Source organism: Chiloscyllium plagiosum, chromosome 10 (assembly GCF_004010195.1).
Source record: "Chiloscyllium plagiosum isolate BGI_BamShark_2017 chromosome 10, ASM401019v2, whole genome shotgun sequence".
Classification (NCBI taxonomy): Eukaryota; Metazoa; Chordata; class Chondrichthyes; order Orectolobiformes; family Hemiscylliidae; genus Chiloscyllium; species Chiloscyllium plagiosum.
The window spans coordinates 88,172,969-88,193,535 of record NC_057719.1 but is presented as its reverse complement, the minus strand read 5'-3'; the positions used below and the strand labels follow the sequence as shown (position 1 = coordinate 88,193,535).

The window sequence follows — 20,567 nt, the reverse complement described above, 5'->3', positions numbered from 1 at the left end:
TCTTTAGTTCTTATAATCTGTCTAGTCTGTCAATAACTTGGTGATCTTGTCTTGGCCATGCACACTCTCTGATGTAGCTGGGCTATTAAGTACAGTCAGGTCATTCTTATCCCAATGCTCAACAGTTATGTGAAAGCATTCTCAGGTGCTCCAAAAAGTCTTAGCATCTTCTTATCTCCTAAGTTGGAATAGTTAGTTGAGTATCATTTTATTGAAGACCATTCATCATGAGTGGGGTGTAGTTAAGTTCTTCTGCTTGATTTCCTGAGCACAGTGAGATGCTCAAAGGGATGAGCTCAATCTCAGGATCAAATTAATCAAAACTAGGATTTGGTAGCTCATTGCTTTGAGTAAAGTGGTGCAGCAGGGAGAATTGGGTGGAGATGAAATGGTTCCTCAAAGACAGGAACCTGGAGGGGCTCTGACACCATGTGGTAGTACTTGGGAATTGATTTGGACGGGTTTTCTCCAGTAAAAGCTTCTCACTGTTATACAATGATTTGAACTATGTGTCTGGATTTTTGTCCCCCAGCTGTACTTGCCAGTCTGAACATCTCTAGGTGACTGGGCACGTGTGGACTGCTGTTGAGTCTGGGTTTGGATTTCTCTCCCAATTAGACACGCCTCTGTCTTCCCGAGCATTCACTTGCTTTTCCTTTGTTCCCCCTCTCCCACACCATCTCCACCCTCTGTCCTTTCCCCACTCTTTCTTGTTCACTGTCCCTTTCCCCACCCCTTGCCCTATATTGTTTCCAGATCTCTGAATATTTCCTTATCCACATCCCACATGAGGGATCGGTGCCTGTAACTGTACATGGACATATTGGTTTTGACTTTGCTGTTGGACTCTGCCTGGGCACAGCTTGTGGATTTGCAATGTGGTTCTTTTTCTAGGTTTGGGATTGAGATGGTTCCTTCCGTGCAAACTGATCTGGAAGCTCTGGAGCTGGATGAAGATGAAAATTTATCTTCTCTGGAAGGTTTTCAGTGGGAAGGGATCTCCATCACTCCAAATGGAACTGTCCGGAAGCGCAGCCTCTCTGAAAGCAGTGTGGTCACAGACAGGAGGTCGATTTACAGCCTGTTTGGCGACGAGGGGAAAGACTCTGGGGGAGTCCGAGCCAGTGAACGTGCACCCAGCATTCCAAGCAGCCAGCTATCTGCTGCGCCTTCGGGAACAAACTCACAGGCCTCCCAGGAGAAACCAGCCAACCGCAACAGTCCTGCCTTCCCCAGTCCAGTCCAGTTCAGCGGCAGTGGTGTCAACGCTATGCCTGATACGAGCACTTCCACCCGGGATGTTCCCTTCGTGAAGACTGAGCGGACTTCACAGTCGCCCCTGGAGTTCGAACGTGTTTCCACAATAAACAGTGGCCCGGGGAAAAAGTGTCCCAACTCCACTAGCGATGACCCCTGTGGGCAGAACACTGCTACGACAAGCCAAAGGTCCAAGGTGTTCTCCCAGCAGAGTTCTTCAGCTGCAGTACAAGGACCGAATGCAGCAGAAGGGGCAACTGATAGCAGCTACACATCTGGAGGGGAACTCAATGACGCTCAGACCCTGGGGAAGAAAAGAAGAGCAACAACTGTAAGTTAAATACTACTCACTACATTCAGTAGAATTACACAGAAACAGATTATTAGCTGATCCAATGGCTAGTCCCCAAGAGTCTTCTGTTATTTTCTCAAATTCTTTTAATTTATCTTCCTCTTGAGTTTATGCCCTTTGCCTCTACTCCATGTGGTTGTGAATTCCATGTTTTAACCACTGTCTGGGGAAAAAACATTCCTCTTGAATTGATTTTATTGATGTAGAATCCCTGCTGGATTTAGTAATGGCAGGAGAAGATGAGCTTTCACTGGCTTCCCGTTTTAGACATTTATCCCCTCACAATTCACTTACACTAAGGACCTCACTCCATGACGTGTACTCATCCTGAGGAAAACCATCGTAACCACTGTCCTCTACTTAGATTGTTATTTGACTAATACTTGGGGGGCTTGAACTAATAATCCAGCAAATGGAGTGTTAAGTCTCAGTCATGATGTTTTCAGAATCTGAATTTGGTTCAAAAAGATAAAATCTGTAAATAATGTCAGCAATAGTGAGAATCAAGCAGGTGATTTATGTTAAAAGTCCACTGATTCATTCATGGTCCTTTTATGTTTACTTAACCTTTTCCTAAATCAACCTGTACAGATGTTATTACGCACCTCTGGAGCAGATGAGACATTTGAACTCTGGCCTCCCAGATCGGAGTATGGCTACTGCCACTGCGTCACAAGAGGGCCCTACTAGCGAATCTTTAGGGGAGAAGCCATAGTGCTAAGGGTTTAGATAGAAAGGAATTCAAGTGTGTACAAGAAAAATTTCTGATTCTATATTTGAATCAAGTGCAAAACTTGACCTGCTGTTGGGAAATAAGGCAGGACAGGTGACTGAGGTGTCAGTGGGGGAGCACTTTGGGGCCAGCAAGCATAATTCTATTAGTTTTAAAATAGTAATGGAAATAAATAGACCTGATCTAAAAGTGGAAGTTCTAAATTGGAGGAAGTGAATTTTGATGGTATTAGGCAAGAACTCCATGTGGTTGTGAATTTTATGTTTTAACCACTGTCCGGGGCGGCACGGTGGTTAGCACTGCTGCCTCATAGATCCAGAGACCCGGGTTCAATTCCCGCCTCAGGCAACCGTCTGTTGGAGCTTGCACATTCTCCCCGTGTCTGCGTGGGTTTCCTCCGGGTGCTCCGGTTTCCTCCCTCAGTCCAAAGGTGTGCAGGTTAGGTGAATTGGCCATGCTAAACTGCCCATAGTGTTAGGTGAAGGGAAAATGTAGGGGAATGGGTTGGTGTGGACTTGTTGGGCCAAAGGGCCTGTTTCCACACTGTTAGTAATCGAATCTAAACTCCCAAAAGCTGGTTGGGGGCAGATGTTTGCAGGTAAAGGGATGGCTGGAAAATGGGAGGCCTTCAGAAATAAGTTAATGAGTCCAGAGACCGTATATTCCTGTTAAGGTGAATGGAAGGCTGGTGGTGTATGGAATGCTGGATAACTAAAGAAATTGAGGTTTGGTTAAGAAAAAGAAGAAAGCGTATGTCAGGTATAGACAAGATAGATCAAATGAATCCTTCGAAGAGTATAAAGGCAGTGGGAGTATAATTAAAAGGTAAATCAGGAGGGCAAAAAGGGGACATGAGATAGCTTTGGCAAATAGAGTTAAGGAGAATCCAAAGGGTTTTTACAAATGCATATATTTTTGAGGGATATGGGTCGGGTGCTGGCAGGTGGGACTAGATTGGGTTGGGATATCTGGTTGGCATAGATGAGTTGGACTGAAGGGTCTGTTTCCATGCTGTACATCTTTGTGATTCTATGACTCTCTAACTGACCTGGTCTGGTGTTCGTGACTCCAGTCTCACACCAGCATGACAGATGTTTAACTGCCATCAGAAGCCATCTGACAAGCCAGTGGCAATCCAAAAAGGCCCCAGAGCCACATCTGAGGGCAGCAATGAAAGAGTGGGCCTGACCAATGACACCCACATCTCATTAATTTTTTCCAAAGGCTTTTTGCAACTAGCCCTCCTCAATGCTATCTGACCCTGATGATTCTGAAAGTGTTTATTGTTCTGTCCCTGTTGTGTCTTCATCTGACAGCCTAGATGTTGAGGATTGGATAGCTTTCAGCAACATTTCAGCCAAGTCTGAATGAGTCGGCCTCAACTTCTTGCACCCTTCCCAGTAACAATCTCAGGAGCTCTGCCTACTCAACCTTTATAATCAGCTAGCCATTGAGGCTGAGGCGAAGATCTACTAATTCAATCCAGATTGTTATCAGACCCAGACCTTCCAGTCCGGAAGGAGTACTGTTGACAAATAATTACACTAACTATCAGGCCGGGCTATACAGTGCAGAGGATGATGGATTTGGAGATGACCTCGGCAGTAAAGTGTGTTGAATAATTGAGTGGATGTATTGACATTTTATGTTTGTGTAGGATGTTCTGTCTCCAGAGGTCCCTTGCTTGGAAAGGAAAAATAAGAGAAGAAAACTCAAGAGCAAAAGAGGTGAGTGTGGAAACTGGTAGAACCTAGTGGTTCTGTTGTAATTGTCCCAGTACTCTCAAATCCTCACTTGTTTGTCAGGCCTCTATCTTATTTCATTATGTATATTTTCTAAGCAGTCTGTTCAGAGATGTTACTACACACCTCTGGAGTAGGTGGGACTTGGCTCAGCAGAAGGGATACTACCTCTGCATCACAAGAAACCTTGTTTGGTGAGGTTCTTGTGCTGAATTCTCCTTGACCCCAGTCTGAGCAATTAATGAGCAGCTCCGTTCAAGGCTTTGGACACTTGTGTTTAATTCACAAGTGTAAGACTGAACTAGCAATGACCTGCTGTTTTAATGCTTCACACTGCTCTGACCCCTCTGTGCTCAATCTCCTGCATTACTGCAGTGAAGGTCAACAGAAACTTGGGGGGCTGCCTTCAATTAGAAGGTTCTACAGCTTTATGGGCTCAACATCTTGAGCTGTCAGTTTCAAATCACAATGACTGCTCCCATTTCTTTTAGACATTGGTTTTGCTGTTGCTATTTAAGCCTTCTCAAGACTCATTGTTTCCGTCCTCTCTATCCTTGTGCCATCATATTTTTGTTCTCACTCTCTTGTCTGCCACCCTAACACAGGACCTCCCCTTTCTTCTTTGTGTGCACCTTTCCTGCCTCTGATGTTTCTTGTAACCTGTCACATGTCTCAATTTTTTCCAGATTAACCAAAGGATTATAAACCTGAAATGAGAATCTGTTCTTCTCCTTACGGATGCTGCCTCACCTGCTGAGTATTCCCAGCATTTATTTTAGTTTTCCAAACTCTGCCCATTTGGATTTTGTACCAGCAGTTAGCAGGATCTCTCGCTGTTGGGGAGTACTCTATAAGCAGAGAATGGGAGGCTCACAGTTCAGGTAGAGCCCTAGAAGTATGGGACTTTATAGTACGCTAGGAGGTCAGTGTACTGATCAGGCCTCTTTTAAAAAAAAAAACTACCACTCAATCCCCCACCATGCTACCACTCATTAACTGCGACAAAGCTGTTAATTCCAATATCCAGCTCTACAATCATAAAAGATTTATACTGTGTCTGAATATGACACAATGTTACCCCCAACTCTTGAAGACATTGAGCACCTGGCAACTGATTCGGATGCTTCATTTTGATATGGAATGCTGTTCTATATGTACCATCCTCAGTGAGTGCCATGTTCAAGTGGGTCAGGATTCAGACTGTTGATTATCTAATTCCAGAAAGGTGCCAGGTGGACCAGTTGCTGAGCATTTCATTACGAGAGGATGAGTTAAACAAAGCCCTGCAAAGTTTGGATGGTAACCTGCTGCAGGCACGTGCTACGCTCCAGGCTGCCTACATTGAGGTTCAAAAGCTGTTGGTTCTCAAACAACAGGTACTTGCTATGTTGGAATAAAAATATCTTCTGGATTAAACCAGTGAATGGGATGTGACATTGGATAAGATCTAAGAATGGGATATAATGTTTGTGAAACTCTCCCACATATATGAATACTTGATAATATGAAGGGGCAGGTAGTTCAATGCTTGATGATGGGTATGGTGTTTAACAAATGTGCACTCACTGTGCATGTATCAACTCAACAAAATAGATGACAGCCGCTCGCTGGTTTATTTCTCAGGGCAATACCTTGACCAATCAGAGTCAGCCTGCCTGTTAACTGTCATAACCATTGTCTAGGGCAACTCCATGGCAAACTCCTTTAGTCTATTTGCCAATCAATCAAAACTGTCCACATATGGTATAGTGATGACCTCAAAACTATTGCTAATTATTGTAAAAGAACCCAAATGCTTCACTAATGTCATTTCTAGAAGGAAGTCTGTCTACACGTGACTTCAGACCCACAGTACTGAATCTTATCAGACTCTGAAATGGCCCAGCGAGACATTAGATTGTATCAACTGATAAAAAAATTGAAATAATGCAATAGATACAGATGGACCACCTCAAACTGGAAATGATAATGGCAAACACAGCCTTGTCAATCCTGCAAAGTCCTTCTTAATAATGTTTAGGGGCTAGTTCCCAAATTGGGAGAGCTGTCTTTCAGACAAATCAAGCAACAGCCTGACATAGTCGAACTCAGGGAATTGTACCTTGCAAAATCCCAGTGAACACTATCACCATCCCTGTATATATCTGTCCTGTTGATTGCTGGTTCAGTCATATCTATTGCAAAGAAAAATTGTTGCGGTTGTTGGGAGTCAATCATCTCAGCTCCAGGACTTTTTGGTAGCAATTCTTCAGGGAAGTGTCCTAGGCCTAATTGCGTTCAGCTGCTTCATCAATAACTTTCCCTCCATCATAAGGTCAGAAATGAGGATGTTCACTGATTGCTCAATGTTCACCCTTCATGACTCCTCAGGGATTGAAGCAGTCCATTTTCAAATGCAGCATGATCTGGACAATATCCAGACTTGGGCTGACAAGTGTCAAGTAACATTTGTATTGTTCAAATGCTAGGCAATGACTATCTCCAACAAGAGAAAAACTAATCATCTTAACAGTCAATGGCATAATCATCACTGAATTCCCCACTATCAACAACCTTTAGTTACAAACTAAAATGGATTTGCCACTAGGGTTTATAAGAGCAGATCAGAGGCAGGAATCCTGTTGTAAGTGATTCACATCCTGATGAACAAAGCCATCTACAAGGCACAAGTCAGGAGTGTGATGGAATACTCCCCACCTGCCAGGATGGGTGCATTTCCAACAATAATCAAGATGATTGACACTATCCAGGATAGAGCAGCCTGCTTGATTGGCACCACATCCACAAGCATTCACTCCTTTCACCACCGACAGTCAGCAGCAACAGTGTGTACTTTTATCTACAAAATGCATTGCAGAATTCAGCAGGGTCATTAGACAACACCTTCCCAACCCACAGCTATTTCCGTCTCGAAGGACAGCAAATACATGGAAACCTTCATTTTCATGTTTCTATTCAAGACATCCACTATCCTGATATGGAAATATATTCATTTAGTGTCTCTGGGTCAAAATTCTGGATTTCCTTTCCTTAGGGCATTGTGGGTCTATCTGCAGCACGTGGACTGCACTGGTTCAAGATGAACCATGACCTTCTCAAGGAGAAAGTGAGGTCTGCAGAGGGCAACTAGGAACTGGCATAAATGCTGGCCCAACCATCCCATAACTGAATTTTTTTTTAAAAACTCTCTTTACATTAGTAACTCTTACTAATTCCTGATTATCCTGATGAGCACAAGACATAAAGATGTAACAAAATGCCTCTTCCTTGCAGTTTTACACATTTGGCTTTATTTCCCAATGGAATGCCTCATGCAAGGTTCCAGTGTTCACAGTATGCTGGGAACGCTGTTACTTTTTATCACAGGTCCCTTTTTATCTTCTGTACAGATCACTCTGGAAATGAGTACTTTGAGGAGCAAGAGAATTGAAATCCTTCAAGGACTACAAGGTGTGTTTCATTTAAAAGACTTGCACCAAAGATTTCAGTGCAGAATCCAAGCTGACACTCTTCGTACAGTGCTGCTTAGAGGTCTGATTCCAAGATAGCTCTCACTCAGGGTTCAAATCAGACATCACATTTGTGCCCATTGATTAGTAGACTAGGAGGTGATATTGGGAAAGAGGTATTGGGAGTGAGGCTGAAAGGGGGAAATGTGGGGCTTGGGGTGCAAGGTGGAGTACAGAGAGCTTTTAGATTAGATTCCCTACACTATGGAAACAGGCTCTTTGGCCCAACAAGTCCACACCGACCCTCTGAAGAGTAACCCAACCAGACCCATTCCCCTACCCTATATTTACCCCTGACTCATGCACGTAACCCTGTGGGCAATTTAACATGGTTAATTCACCTGACCTGCACATTTTTGGATTGTGGGAGGAAACTGGAGCACCCAGATGAAACCCATGCACACACGGGGAGAATATGCGAACTCCACACAGACAGTTGCCTGAGGTGGGAATTGAACCCGGGTCCGTGGCACTGTGATGCAGCAGTGCTAACCACTGAGCCACCATGCTACCCACAAGGAAGAAGCCATAGAAGGATGGGATAGGGTTGGTATTGGTTCCTGTTGGGAGAGGGAACAGGAATAAGATCTCTTACAGAGATTCTGTTGATAGAGAGGATGGGCAGGCGTAGATGGATAATTCAGCTAGTCAGCTGGCTGATGTCAGTGGAAGGCAGGCTGTTCACAATATTGCTGCCCGTTTTCCTAGAAGTTATCAGGGACTGTGTCTGTGATTGATGCTGCATTCCTGACAGAATCTTTGTGGTCTTCTTCAGAATCATATGATTCTACTGGGGAGCGACTGCCGCTCAGTCCAGCCACTGAAAGGAGCAGCAACAACAAGCTGCACGTTGGATTGACTGAGCTCAATTTGCAGACCTCATTCTCGCCACCCTTGTTGAACAACTCATCCCTTGGCTCCAGCTCCATCTCCCGGCCACACAACATCAAAACATCCTCTGCCATCCAGACCTCTATGGAGAAAGCAATGCCAGACACTTCCATTAAGCAAGAGCCTGTCTCTCCAAAAAGGACGGAAGAGAATGCGAAAGACCCCTGGGTGCCAAGCAGTGGTTTCCATTCTGCCTCATCGCAGTTGGCACTTCCAGGAGCTCACAACAAAGGTACAGGGTTGGGATAAAGGAAAATATGTGCATTGATGATGCAGCACTTTCATAAGCTTAAGCATTGAACCATGCATGCGCCTGGGCATTGCAATGTTGATGAAATATTTTATGCTGTCACTGAATTTGGGGAACATGGCAAAACAATTTGTACACTTCAAGATCTCACCAATAGCTATGTGATCGATGAGCGGATAATCTGTTCCGGTGATCCTAGTTGAAAGATAAATATTGGTCAGGACACTAATGTAAATACTCACCTACCTATTCTATGAAATGGTGTTTTTACATCCACTTGAGAAGGCAGGCCAGACCTCTCTTTAATGTAAAAAACCGAAAGAACTGTGGTTGCTGTAAATCAGAAACAAAAATAAATTGGTGGAAAAGCTCAGCAGATCTGGCACCATCTGTGGAGAGAAACCTGAATTAACATTTTGGGTTCTGAGGAAGGGTGACTTGACCCGAAAAGTTAACTCTGACCTCTGTCCACAGATGTTGAAGTTAACTGATCACTTAGCTTTCGGTTTACTGCTCCCCTCTCTTCATGGTTAGGGCCTGTAGCCAAAATCCTGAGTTTAACTGCAGTCTTGAACAGTGAAGCCAGAGAAATCGGTTAACGTTTCGGGTCTGGTGACTCTCAGAACTGATGGCAGCGCAGAAAAATGACCGTTTATATGCAGAAGATAGGGTGGGGGGAGGGGATGAGGCGTAAGTGATGATGGGGGATAGAGTCCAAAGCTAGAGAAGAACAATTGAACAGACAAAGGAGTGGATAACAATCTGGTAGGAGGGTAACTATCTAGTTATGAGGACTGTCAGTGGCGAACAATGGGTTGTGCGTTATACAGAAACAAAGAAGATAAAAGCAGGAGGAAACCATCTGGCCCCTTAGCCTGCTCCACCTTTCGTGGAACATAGCAGCGCAGTACAGGCCCTTCAGCCCTCGATGTTGTGCCGCCCTGTAAAACCAATCCGAAGCCCATCTAGCCTACACAATTCCATTCTTGTCTGTATACCTACCCAATGACCACTTAAATGCCTGTAAAGTTGGTGGGTCTATAACTGTTGCAGGCAGTGCATTCTACACCCCTACTACTCTCTGAGTAAATAAACTACCTCTGACATCTGTCTTATATCCATCACCCCTCAATTTAAAGCTATACCCCCTCGTGCTAGCCATCACCATCCTCGGGAAAAGGCTCTCCCTGTCCACCCTACCTAACCCTCTGATTATCTTGATTTGGAGATGCTGGTGTTGGACTGGGTGTACAAAGTTAAAAATCTCACAACACCAGGTTATAGTCCAACAGGTTTAATTGGAAGCACACTAGCTTTCGGAGTGACACTCCTTCATCGGGTGATAGCGTCGCTCCGAAAGCTAGTGTGCTTCCAATTAAACCTGTTGGACTATATCCTGGTGTTGTGTGATTTTTAACTCTGATTATCTTGTATGTCTCAATTAAGTCACCTCTCAACCTTCTTCTCTCTTACGAAAACAGCCTCAAGTCCCTCAATATTCCTCATAAGATTTTCCCTCCATACCAGGCAACATCCCAGTAGATCTCCTCTGAACTCTTTCTAAAACTTCCACATCCTTCCTATAATGTAGTGACCAGAACTGTACGCAAAACAAGTGCAGCCGCCCCAGAGTTTTGTACAGCTGCGGCATGACCTCATGGTTCCAAAATTCAATCACTCTACCAATAAAATCTTACACACTGTATGCCTTCTTAACAGCCCTTTCAACTTGGGTGGCAACTTTGAGGGATCTATGTACATGGAGACCAAGATTTCTCTGTTCATCTACACTACTAAGAATCTTACCATTTGCCCAGTACTCTGCATTCCTGTTACTCCTTCCAAAGTGTATCACCTCTCATGTTTCTGCATTAAACTCTATTTTCCACCCCTCAGCCCAGCTCTGCAACTTATCCATGTCCCTTTGTAACTTACGACCTCCTTCAGCACTATCCACAACTATACCAACCTTAGTGTCGTCCACAAATTTACCAACCTATCCTTTCATGCCCTCATCCAGGTCTTTTATAAAAATGACAAACAGCAGTGGACCCAAAATACCACTAGTAACTGAACTCCAGGATGAACATTTCCCATCAACCACCACCCTCTGTCTTCTTTCAGTAGCCAATTTCTGATCCAAACCGCTAAGTCACCCTCAATCCCATGACTCTGTATTTTGTGCAGTAGCCAACCATGGGGAACCTTATCAAATGCCTTACTGAAATCCATATACACCACATCAGTGGCTTTACCCTCGTCCACCTGTTTGATCACCTTCTCAAAGAACTCAATAAGGTTTGTAAGGCATGACCTATCCTTCACAAACCATGCTGACTACCTCTAATCAACTTGTTCCTATCGAGATGATTATAATTGCAATCTCTTATAAACTTTTTCAACACTTTACCCACACCTGAAGTAAGGCTTACTGGTCTGTAATTACCCAGGTTGTCACTGCTCCCCTTCTTGAACAAGGGACAGCATTTGCTATCCTCCAGTCTTCTGGCACTATTCCTGCAGACAATGACATAAAGATCAAAGCCAAAGGCTGTGCAATCTCCTCCCTGGCTTCCCAGAGAATCCAAGGATAAATCCCATCTGGTCCAGGGTGTTTATGATGATCCTGGCTGATCAAACAACTCAATAGCCTAATGCTGCTTTCTCCCCATAACCTTTGATCCCGTTTTCCCCAAGTACTATACCTAGCTGCCTCTTGAATACATTCAATGTTTAGGTATCAACAACTTCCTGCGATAATGAATTCCACAGGCTTATCGCTCTTTGCGTGAAGAAATGTCTCATCATCTCTGTCCTAAATGGTCTACCCTGAATCCTCAGACTGTGACCCCTGGTTCTGAACACACCCACCATCAGGAAAGTCCTCCCTGCATCTACCCTATCCAATCCTGTTAGAATTTTTATAAGTCTCTGACATAGCCCCTCATTCGCCTGAACTCCAGCAAAAACAAACCTAACCTAGTCAATCTCTCCTCATGCGTTGTAGCTGACTATGTGATAACAAGGTCTGATGTGTGGGGCTAGGAGCAAGAAGATGGGAGAGTTCAAGTCCTCAAGTTATTGAACTCGATATTGAGTCTAGACAGATGCAGGGTTCCCAAGCAGAAAATGAGGTGGTGTTCTTCCTGCTTGTGCTGAGATTCACTGGAGCACCATAGCAAGCCTGAGCCAGAGAACAGGGTGCTGTGTGGAAGTGGCAGGCAACTGGAAGCTCAGGGTCTTTTGCGATCACCCAGTCTACACTTCGTTTCCCTAGTGTAGAGGAGACCACATTCTGAGCAGTGAATGCAGTAGACTAGACTGTGTGAAGTAAAGCACTGCTTTATCTCTAAGTTATGTTTGGCCCCATGGATCGAGGAGGGAGGAGAGACATGGGGCAGGTGTTCCACCTTCTGCAGTTGCAGAGGAAGATGCTGTGTGTGTGGGGGGGGTTGTTGTTGGGAGTGAAGAAAGATTGAACAAGGGCAGTCCAGAGGAACCAGTCCCTGCGGAAGGCGAACAAGGTTGGGGAGGGGAATGTGTGACTGGTGGTGACGGATATGGTAGGTGAAAGTGAGGACTGCAGATTTCCTCATGAAGGGCTGATGCCTGAAAGTCAATTCTTTCCTGATGAAGGGCTTATGCCGAAATGTCAATTCTCCCGCTCCTCGGGTGCTGCCTGACCTGCTGTGTTTTTCTAGCACCACTAGTGACGGAAATGCTGGTTAATGATCCTTTGGATGTGTGGGATGGCGGGGAATCTCTCTTTAATGTCTCTGATTTCTATTTGTCCTCTGCTGGTGATCACGTTTTCAGCTACCTGTGCCCTAGGTTGTGGTATCTTCCCCCATTCCATCTTAATGCCTTTTTAAAAACCTATCATTATAACCAAGATTTGGTAACCTAATATTTCTTATTTCCTGTCATGGTTTGTATGATAGTGGTCTGGTAAGACACCTTGTTTTGCTTTTACTATGTGAAAGTCACAAAAGGTTTTTGTGTTATGATGTGACCCTCACTGCAGGCAGCCAATTGGTGTTCGTATATTGTGGTTGTGTATCAAGAACTGCTATTCAGCACCTCTCCCACCCTTCTGATCTTCCTTAAATGTCATCCTTGCACTGAAGTCTCCTTTCCATGTGGACTCCTCAGCCTGTATTCATGGCTGTGCCATTAACCCTTCTATTTCTTGAGAGTCTCTCTATTTCATGGTATCAATTGCAGATAAGGCCATCGATGACCTTTATCCCATTCTCTGCTCATCCTCTTTCTGTGTCTTATGTTTCCTCCTTCCATATCCAACTCTGGGAAAAGAAATCTAATCCCAGTTACTTACAACTGCATTTCCACAATCTAAATAATCTAGAAACAAAAACAGAAATTGCTAGAGAAATTCAGCAAGTCAGGTAACATGTGGAGAGAAAGCAGAGTTAACACTTGGGCTTCAGTACTCCCTTTTCAGAACTGAAGAGGGTCTCTGAAGAAGGGTCACTGGAGCCAACTCGTTAACTCTGCTTTCTGTCCACAGATGCTACCTGATCTGACTTTTTCCAATAATTTCTGTTTTCATTTCTGATTTCCAGCATCTGCAACTTTTGAGGGTTTTGGTTTGTCTAAATAATCTAGCCTTTTTTAAAAAAATATACATGTTGGACTTGATTTGGAGGTGCCGATGTTGGACTGGGGTGTACAAAGTTAAAAATCACACAACACCAAGTCAAAGTCCAACAGGTTTAATTGGAAGCACTAGCTTTCGGAGCGATGCTCCTTCAACCACCTGATGAAGGAGCGTCGCTCCGAAAGCTAGTGTGCTTCCAATTAAACCTATTGGACTATAACCTGATGTTGTGAGATTTTTAACTTTGTTGGACTTGGGCATTGCTGGCTGGGCTAGCATTTATTGTCCATCTCCCGTTATCCTCAAGAAGGTGGTGGGGAGCTGCCCCCTTGAACCACTCATGCCCCCTTTTTGCCCTCCTGATTTCTCTCAAGTATACTCCAACTGCCTTTATACTCTTCTAAGGATTCACTCGATCTCTCCTGTCTATATCTGACATATGTTTCTTTTTTCTTCACCAAAACCTCAATTTCTCTAGTCATCCAGCATTCCCTGCACCTTCTAGCCTTTCCTTTCACCCTAACAGAATATACTGTCTCTGGACTCTTGTTATCTCATTTCTGAAGGCTTCCCCATTTTCCAGCCATCCCTTTACCTGTGAACATCTGCACCCAATCAACTTTTGAAAGTTCTAGCCTAATACTGTTAAAATTGGCCTTACTCCAATTTGGAACTTTTAGATCCAGTCTATCCTTTTCCATCATTATTTTAAGTCTAATAGAATTATAGTCACTGGCCCCAAAGTGCTCCCCAATGATACCTCAGTCATCTGCCCTGCCTTATTTCCCAAGAGTAGGTCACATTTTGCACCTTCTCTAGTAGGTACTTCCACATACTGAATCAGAAAATTGTCTTCTGTGCACCTCACAAGTTCCTCTTCATCTAAACCCTTAATGCTATGACAGTCCCAGTCTATCTTTGGAAATTAAAATTCCCTATCAAAACCATCCTATTATTCTTAAAGATAACTAAGATCTCCATACAAATTTATTTCTCAATTTCCTGCTGATTGTTGGTGGGTCTATAGTACAATCCCAATAAGGTGATCATTTCTCAGTTCCATCCAAATAACTTCCCTGGATGTATTCCAGGAATATCCTCCCTAAGTACAGAGGGCATAGGTTTAGGGTGAGAGGGGAAAGTTTTAAAACAGGCCTATGGGGCAACTTTTTCCACGCAGAGGGTGGTGTGTGTATAAATGAGCTGCCAGAGGAAGTAGTGGAGGCTGGTACAATTATAACATTTAAAAGGCATCTGGATGGGTATATGAATAGGAAGAGTTTGGAGGGATATGGGTCAAATGCTGGCGGCACGGTGGCACAGTGGTTAGCACTGCTGCCTCACAGCGCCTGAGACCCGGGTTCAATTCCCGCCTCAGGCGACTGACTGTGAATCTAATCTAATCTAATCTAAAATGGGGCTAGTTTAACTTAGGATAGCTGGTCAACATGAATGAGTTGGACCGTGCTGTACATTTCTGTGACTGTGATGATCTGTCTGAGTATCATTGGTTGTGTAAAGCTTGTGTGGACATCCTGATGTTTCAGGCAAATGCAATTCACTGTTTGATGAATCCCATTGAGATGTGTGTGTTTTTGGCTAACGGGTCCTCTGTTCCATGCAGGTGAAATGCGATCTCTGAGCTTCCCAATCATCACATTGCCACCGCCTCTGCAGCAGCTTGGCGAAGGCCTCTCCTTGCTGGGCCCTGGGGGACCGGGTATACCTGTGGACTGCAGCAGAAGTGGGATTGAGGAAGCTCGAGGCACCTTGCCCCCGGCATTTAGACTCCAGAAAGGCGGTGAGACTGGGGAGGCCCAGCAGAGAAAGGCATTCGCCATGCCAGACCAATCCAACCCACCGGCAGCTGGAAAGTGCCAGAAGGATCCAAAGTTTCCTGAGAAGGATCGGAGGAGCCGGGCAAGCGAACAGGTGGTCGAGTCCTCTTTCACCGCCTCGGAGGGCAAAGGCGTTAAAAAGAAGAAGAAACTCAGGAAGAAAAAGTCTGCCCGGGTGGAACAAGTGGGGGAGAACAGCGACACCGAGCAAGACACTGAGATTTTCCGACCCACCCGCAAACTGAAAAATAAAAGGACGCCCAAGGGAAAAGTCACGACCTCAACCCCCCAAGAGTCAGAGGGCATCTCGGTCCCCAGGGAGAAAGGTGGCCCGAAGGGGGAGAGTGAAATGGCGAGTGCCTCCACGGACAGTGATTTCTCTGTGGAGCTGGTCGAAATCCCCAAACCCCAGATGGATGTTATTGATGTTGAATCTGTGGAACTGGCGAGTGAGCAGCCTGACAGCCCGTCCAAAGGAGAGCAGCCGATTCCAAGTCAGTGTCCGATTGACACCCCCAAAGCAGGCTGCAACGAGGTAACTTCGACCAGTGAGATGGTGACTGGCCTCACTAAGAGGTGAGACTCAGAGACGTTTATGGGCAGGTTTAGCAATCTCCCCATTTTTCAAATTCTCCTCTTTCCTCTCTCTCATCTATCTGCACAATCTGTTTTTAAGGCCTACTACCCCCTCTGATCATCGACTACAGGCCTCTTGCCATTTTTATCACTCGAGCATCGATGGTCATGATTTCAGCTGCCTGAGCCTTGCTGCTTTGCAGTTCCCTCCCTGGGAGCCTCCTTGCTTTTCCCAGTCTCTCTTCTCCTTTAAAATTGTACTTTAAAACATCTACACGGGGATGTTTTAGTACATTAAAGATACCATGTAAACACATGATGTTCTTCCTAGACAGACTACAATGAGAGATCTCAGACTCAGCTGATGAGGAGTTAAACAGTCTCCGCATTGACACCAAGCTGAGTGCTGCAGCCTGGTCTCCATAATGTGGAGGTGTAGCATCGCCAGGAATCTTGGGCCTGTGGTATTGGACCCAGTAGCAGTCAGTGCCGTCATGAGCCAACCTCGCTGGTTCGATACCATCACTTTAGAAAAAGGGAAAGCTTGAAGTGGGCAGCATGGTGGCTCAGTGGTTAACACTGCCTCACAGCGCCAGGGATCTGAGTTTGATTCCAGCCTCGGGTGATTGTCTGTGTGGAGTTTGCTAATTCCCCCTGTGTCAGTGTGGATTTCTGCTTCGGTTTGCTCCAAAGTCTAAAGATGTGCAGGTTAGGGTGGATTGTCCAGGATGTGTAGGTTAGGTGCGTTAGACATGGAAAATGCAGGGTTATCGGGAATGGGGTAGGAGGGTGGGTCTGGGTGGGATTCACTTCAGAGGGTTGGTGTGTACTTGATGGGCCAAATGGCCGGCTTCCACACATTAGGGATTCTATGATGATTTAAAGGGGTAGGGAGGAGAAAGCACCTTTCACAAACTCAGGGCACCCCAAGTGTTTCACAGTCAGTTGTAATGTAGGGAAACTCAGCTGTCAGTCTCCATTTAAATACATTTGTCCCACAGTCCTCATGGTGATATTGTCTTGGTTGCGGGTTAAATTTCACCAGAGGAGCTGCCATACTTCTCTTCTAATAGTGCCATCAGCATCTTTTACATGCACCACAAGGGCAGTTTGGCCTTCTGACTAACACCTAAACTCTGACCGTGTAGCCCTGTCTCAGGAGAATCCCATCATGGATCAACTTTGAATAGATACTTGGCTCTGTTTACCATGTGACAGCGGTGTCCACCACACCAATGTTTGTTTTCTGTTTTTAAATAGTGTGGCTGAGACACAGACTCCTGGGTCATCATTGAAAGGATCAAGGAACACATCAGGTAACAAACCCAATGTTGAACGAGATGACTGAGATTTTGTTGGGCACTTGTGTGTTTGAATGGCGTGACCTTGAGCATGTATGGATAGTGATGATGACTTGTCCACTTAATTCTGTCCCTGCCTGTGTGTTCCCCCACCAGCCACACAGCCACCCAACTCCTCTCAGTGCTTCCTGCTCCCCTATTGATCATCAGGGCATTTTGCTAGGTCAGTAGGAGGCAGGTATCGATTTTCCAGTGCTGAAGCAAGCAAATTCCAACATGTCGAGAGTGGAATGAGCTGCCAGAGGAAGTGGTGGAGGCTAGTAGAATTGCAACATTTAAAAGGCATTTGGATGGGTATATGAATAGGAAGGGTTTGGAGGGGTATGGGCCAGATGCTGGCAGGTGGGGCTAGATTGGGTTGGGATATCTGGTCAGCATGGATGGGTTGGACAGAAGGGTCTGTTTCCATGCTGTACGTCTCTATGACTCTATGTCCATGTGCTGGTAATAGAACATAGAACAGTATAGCACAGTACAGGCCCTTTGGCCCTCGATGTTGTGCGAGCCTTTTATCCTACTCTTAAGATCAGACTAACCTACATTCACATTGTTGTATTGTCTTCCATGTGCCTATCCAAGAGCCGCTTAAATGTGCCTAATGTATCTGATTCTACCACGACTGCTGGCAGTGCATTCCACACACCCACCACTCTCTGTGTAAAGAACCTACCTCTGACATGTCCCTTAAACCTTCCTCCAATAACCTTAAAATAATGCCCCCTTGTGATAGACATTTCCATAATGGGAAGAAGGTCTTTGGCTATCCATCTTGTACACCTCTATCAAGTCACCTCTCATCCTTCTTTAATCCAGTGAAAAAAGCCCTAGCTCCCTGAACCTTCCTTCATAAGACATGCCCTCCAGTGCACGGAGCATCCTGGCAAATCTCCTCTGCACCCTCTCTAAAGTTTCCATATCTTTCCTATAATGAGGCAACCAGAACTGAACACAATATTCCAAGTGTGGTCTAACCAGGACTCTGTAGAGCTGCAGCATAACCTCGCGACTCTTAAATTCAATCCCCCGGCTAATGAAAGCCAACTCAACATACGAACTCTTAACAACCCTATCAACATGGGAGGCAACTTTGAGGAATCTGTAGATGTGGGCCCCAAGATCTCTCTGTTCCTCCGCACTGCCAAGAATCCTGGGAAATTTGAGTGTGCAGTCGTGGTGATTTGAGATGCAAGCAAGTTTTGTTTCTCTGTGTGATCACTGCCTTGTCCTCTTAGAGGTATCTTCGGATGGCGCAGAGGACGAAAATCCCACTGAAGGAACCTTTGAAGGTCACCAGGCATCTGTCAATGCCATGCAGATATACAATGGCCACCTGTATACCTGCTCTGCTGATAAAACCGTGCGCATCTACAACCTGATGGTAAGAGTAGTCTGTGTTCATACCGTGGTGATGGGCCAATTCATTGATCTAGCTTTTTGTTTCAGTGATACCTGGTTGGAGTTATACTAGGCATCAGTTTTCTGCACACTCTATATCAGCCACAAATGATTTTTTTTGACTGTGAAGAAAGGTTTGGTAGCAATAGGTTTGACTTCGCTGTTCAAGGAAACAGTTAAACTCAGAATTTTAGCTAGAGGGCCTTTCCAAGAAGGGAGAAAAGCAGAAAACCTAGATCTGGCGGCCAGTTAACTTCAACGTTTGTCGTGGGATGGTGTTTGAATTGGTCATTAAAAAAATTATAGCTTCACACTTAGAAATACTGTCAACAATTGGGAAGCGTCAGTGTGGTATTCTTAAAAGGAAATAATATTTAACCAATTTATTGGAGTTCTTTGAAGAAGTAATTCATAGTGACCGCCAGGTGCCTTAGTGGTTAGCACTGTGGGCTCGCAGCACCAGGGACCCTGGTTCGATTCCAGCCTCGGGTGACTGTGTGGATTTTGCACATTCTCCCTGTGTCTGTGTGGGTTCCCTTCGGGTGCTCCGATTTCCTCCCACGGTCCAAAGATGTGCAGATTTGGTGGACTAGACATGCTAAATTGTCTCATAGTGTCCAGGCCAGGTTGGTTACCTATGGGAAATGCAGACTTGCGGGGTGGGGGTGAGTCTGGGTGGGATGGTCTTTGGAAGTTCAGTGTGGATTCGATGGTCCGAATGGCCTGTGTCCACACTGTAGCATATTTATGATTCCATACTGTAGATAAAGGTGAGCCTGTCCTTTTATTTCCAGACCGCATTTGATAAGGTGCCACAGTTATTGTAGAAAATAAAAGCTTTCGGTATTGGGGATAGCATATCAGCATGGGTAGCAGTTTGGCTGGCAGTAAACAGAGACTATTTGTAAATATTTCTTTGTCTGATCGGCAGGGTGTGATGAGAGGACATTTGCAGGGGTCTGCACTGGCATTTCAACTTTATACAATTTGAATCATTGAGTTGAGCGACAGTGTGCTTGCTAAACTCGCAGAAAATCCTGAAATGGGTGGAAAACATGGTCAAGACATGAAGTTGCTGATTGAAAGATAGGTTGAAGGGGTGGGCCAACACCTGACAGTTGGAGCACAATGTGTAAAAATGTGAAGTTCAGTTTGGCAAGAATAAACAAAAGCATATTACTAAATGAAGGACATTGGTGAGACTATACCTCAAATACTGTGTGCAGTTTTGGTCTCCTTATTTAAAAAAATGATGTAAAGGCATTGGAGGCATTTCCGAGGAGAATTATGAGATTGATACCTGTCATGATACCTTATGAGGATAAGTTGAGTAGGCTGAGTTTGTTTCCACCTTAGTTTAGAAGAGTGAAGTTTGTCTTGATTGAAGTTTATAAGATTCTGAATGGTCTTAAAGTGAATGTGAACAGGACATTTCCTCTTGCGGATCAGACCAGAACTGGAGGGCACTTTTTTAATGTTCAGAGTCACCCTATTAGGACAGAAATGAGAACGTTTCTCTCTGAGGGTTGAGAGACTTTGGAACTCTGCTTCAGAAGGTGGTGGAAACCAAATATTAATGGTTTTTCCAGGCAGAAGTAGCAAGATTCTCACTAGAAATAAGTGAAATTCAAAACAAACAAACACAAACCGATCAGCCATGATCTTAATGGCTGGTGGAGCAGGAACTAGAGGCTGAGTGGACTACTTGTAATTGGAGAAGCTGGGATTACTCTCCTAGATTGGAGAGATCTGGTGGAGGAGTGCAGGGTTATGACAATTTTAAATAAGGTGGGGAAAGACAAGCTATTCCTACAGCTGATCATGCAAGGGCTACGGGACACAACATAAGGCTTTTGTTGAGCCTTTTGTAAGAGATGCAGTAGTGTGAAGAAGAGCATTTCTGGCCAACAAGTGCTACTAACCTAAAATTCACTGCCTACGAGGAAAATGGAAGAGTAGCTCATGAAGGATTCAAAGAGGAAGTTGGGGAAATGCATGAAGGCAATAAAGGTGAATAAGTGCGGAAATGGAATGGGGTGTGAGAC

General features: G+C 44.8%; 1 protein-coding gene across 1 annotated transcript in view; it reads left to right on the top strand.

Annotated features, from left to right (window-relative positions):
- The window catches only part of znf106a (zinc finger protein 106a), a 92,082-nt gene that overhangs the window by 45,533 nt on the left and 25,982 nt on the right, over positions 1-20,567 (top strand). Inside the window, exons 6-13 of the mRNA XM_043698332.1 lie at positions 895-1,588; positions 4,000-4,069; positions 5,306-5,460; positions 7,474-7,534; positions 8,369-8,716; positions 14,977-15,766; positions 17,027-17,082; positions 18,360-18,505. Coding sequence (XP_043554267.1) covers positions 895-1,588; positions 4,000-4,069; positions 5,306-5,460; positions 7,474-7,534; positions 8,369-8,716; positions 14,977-15,766; positions 17,027-17,082; positions 18,360-18,505 — 2,320 coding nt within the window. The remainder of the gene's footprint in view (positions 1-894; positions 1,589-3,999; positions 4,070-5,305; positions 5,461-7,473; positions 7,535-8,368; positions 8,717-14,976; positions 15,767-17,026; positions 17,083-18,359; positions 18,506-20,567) is intronic.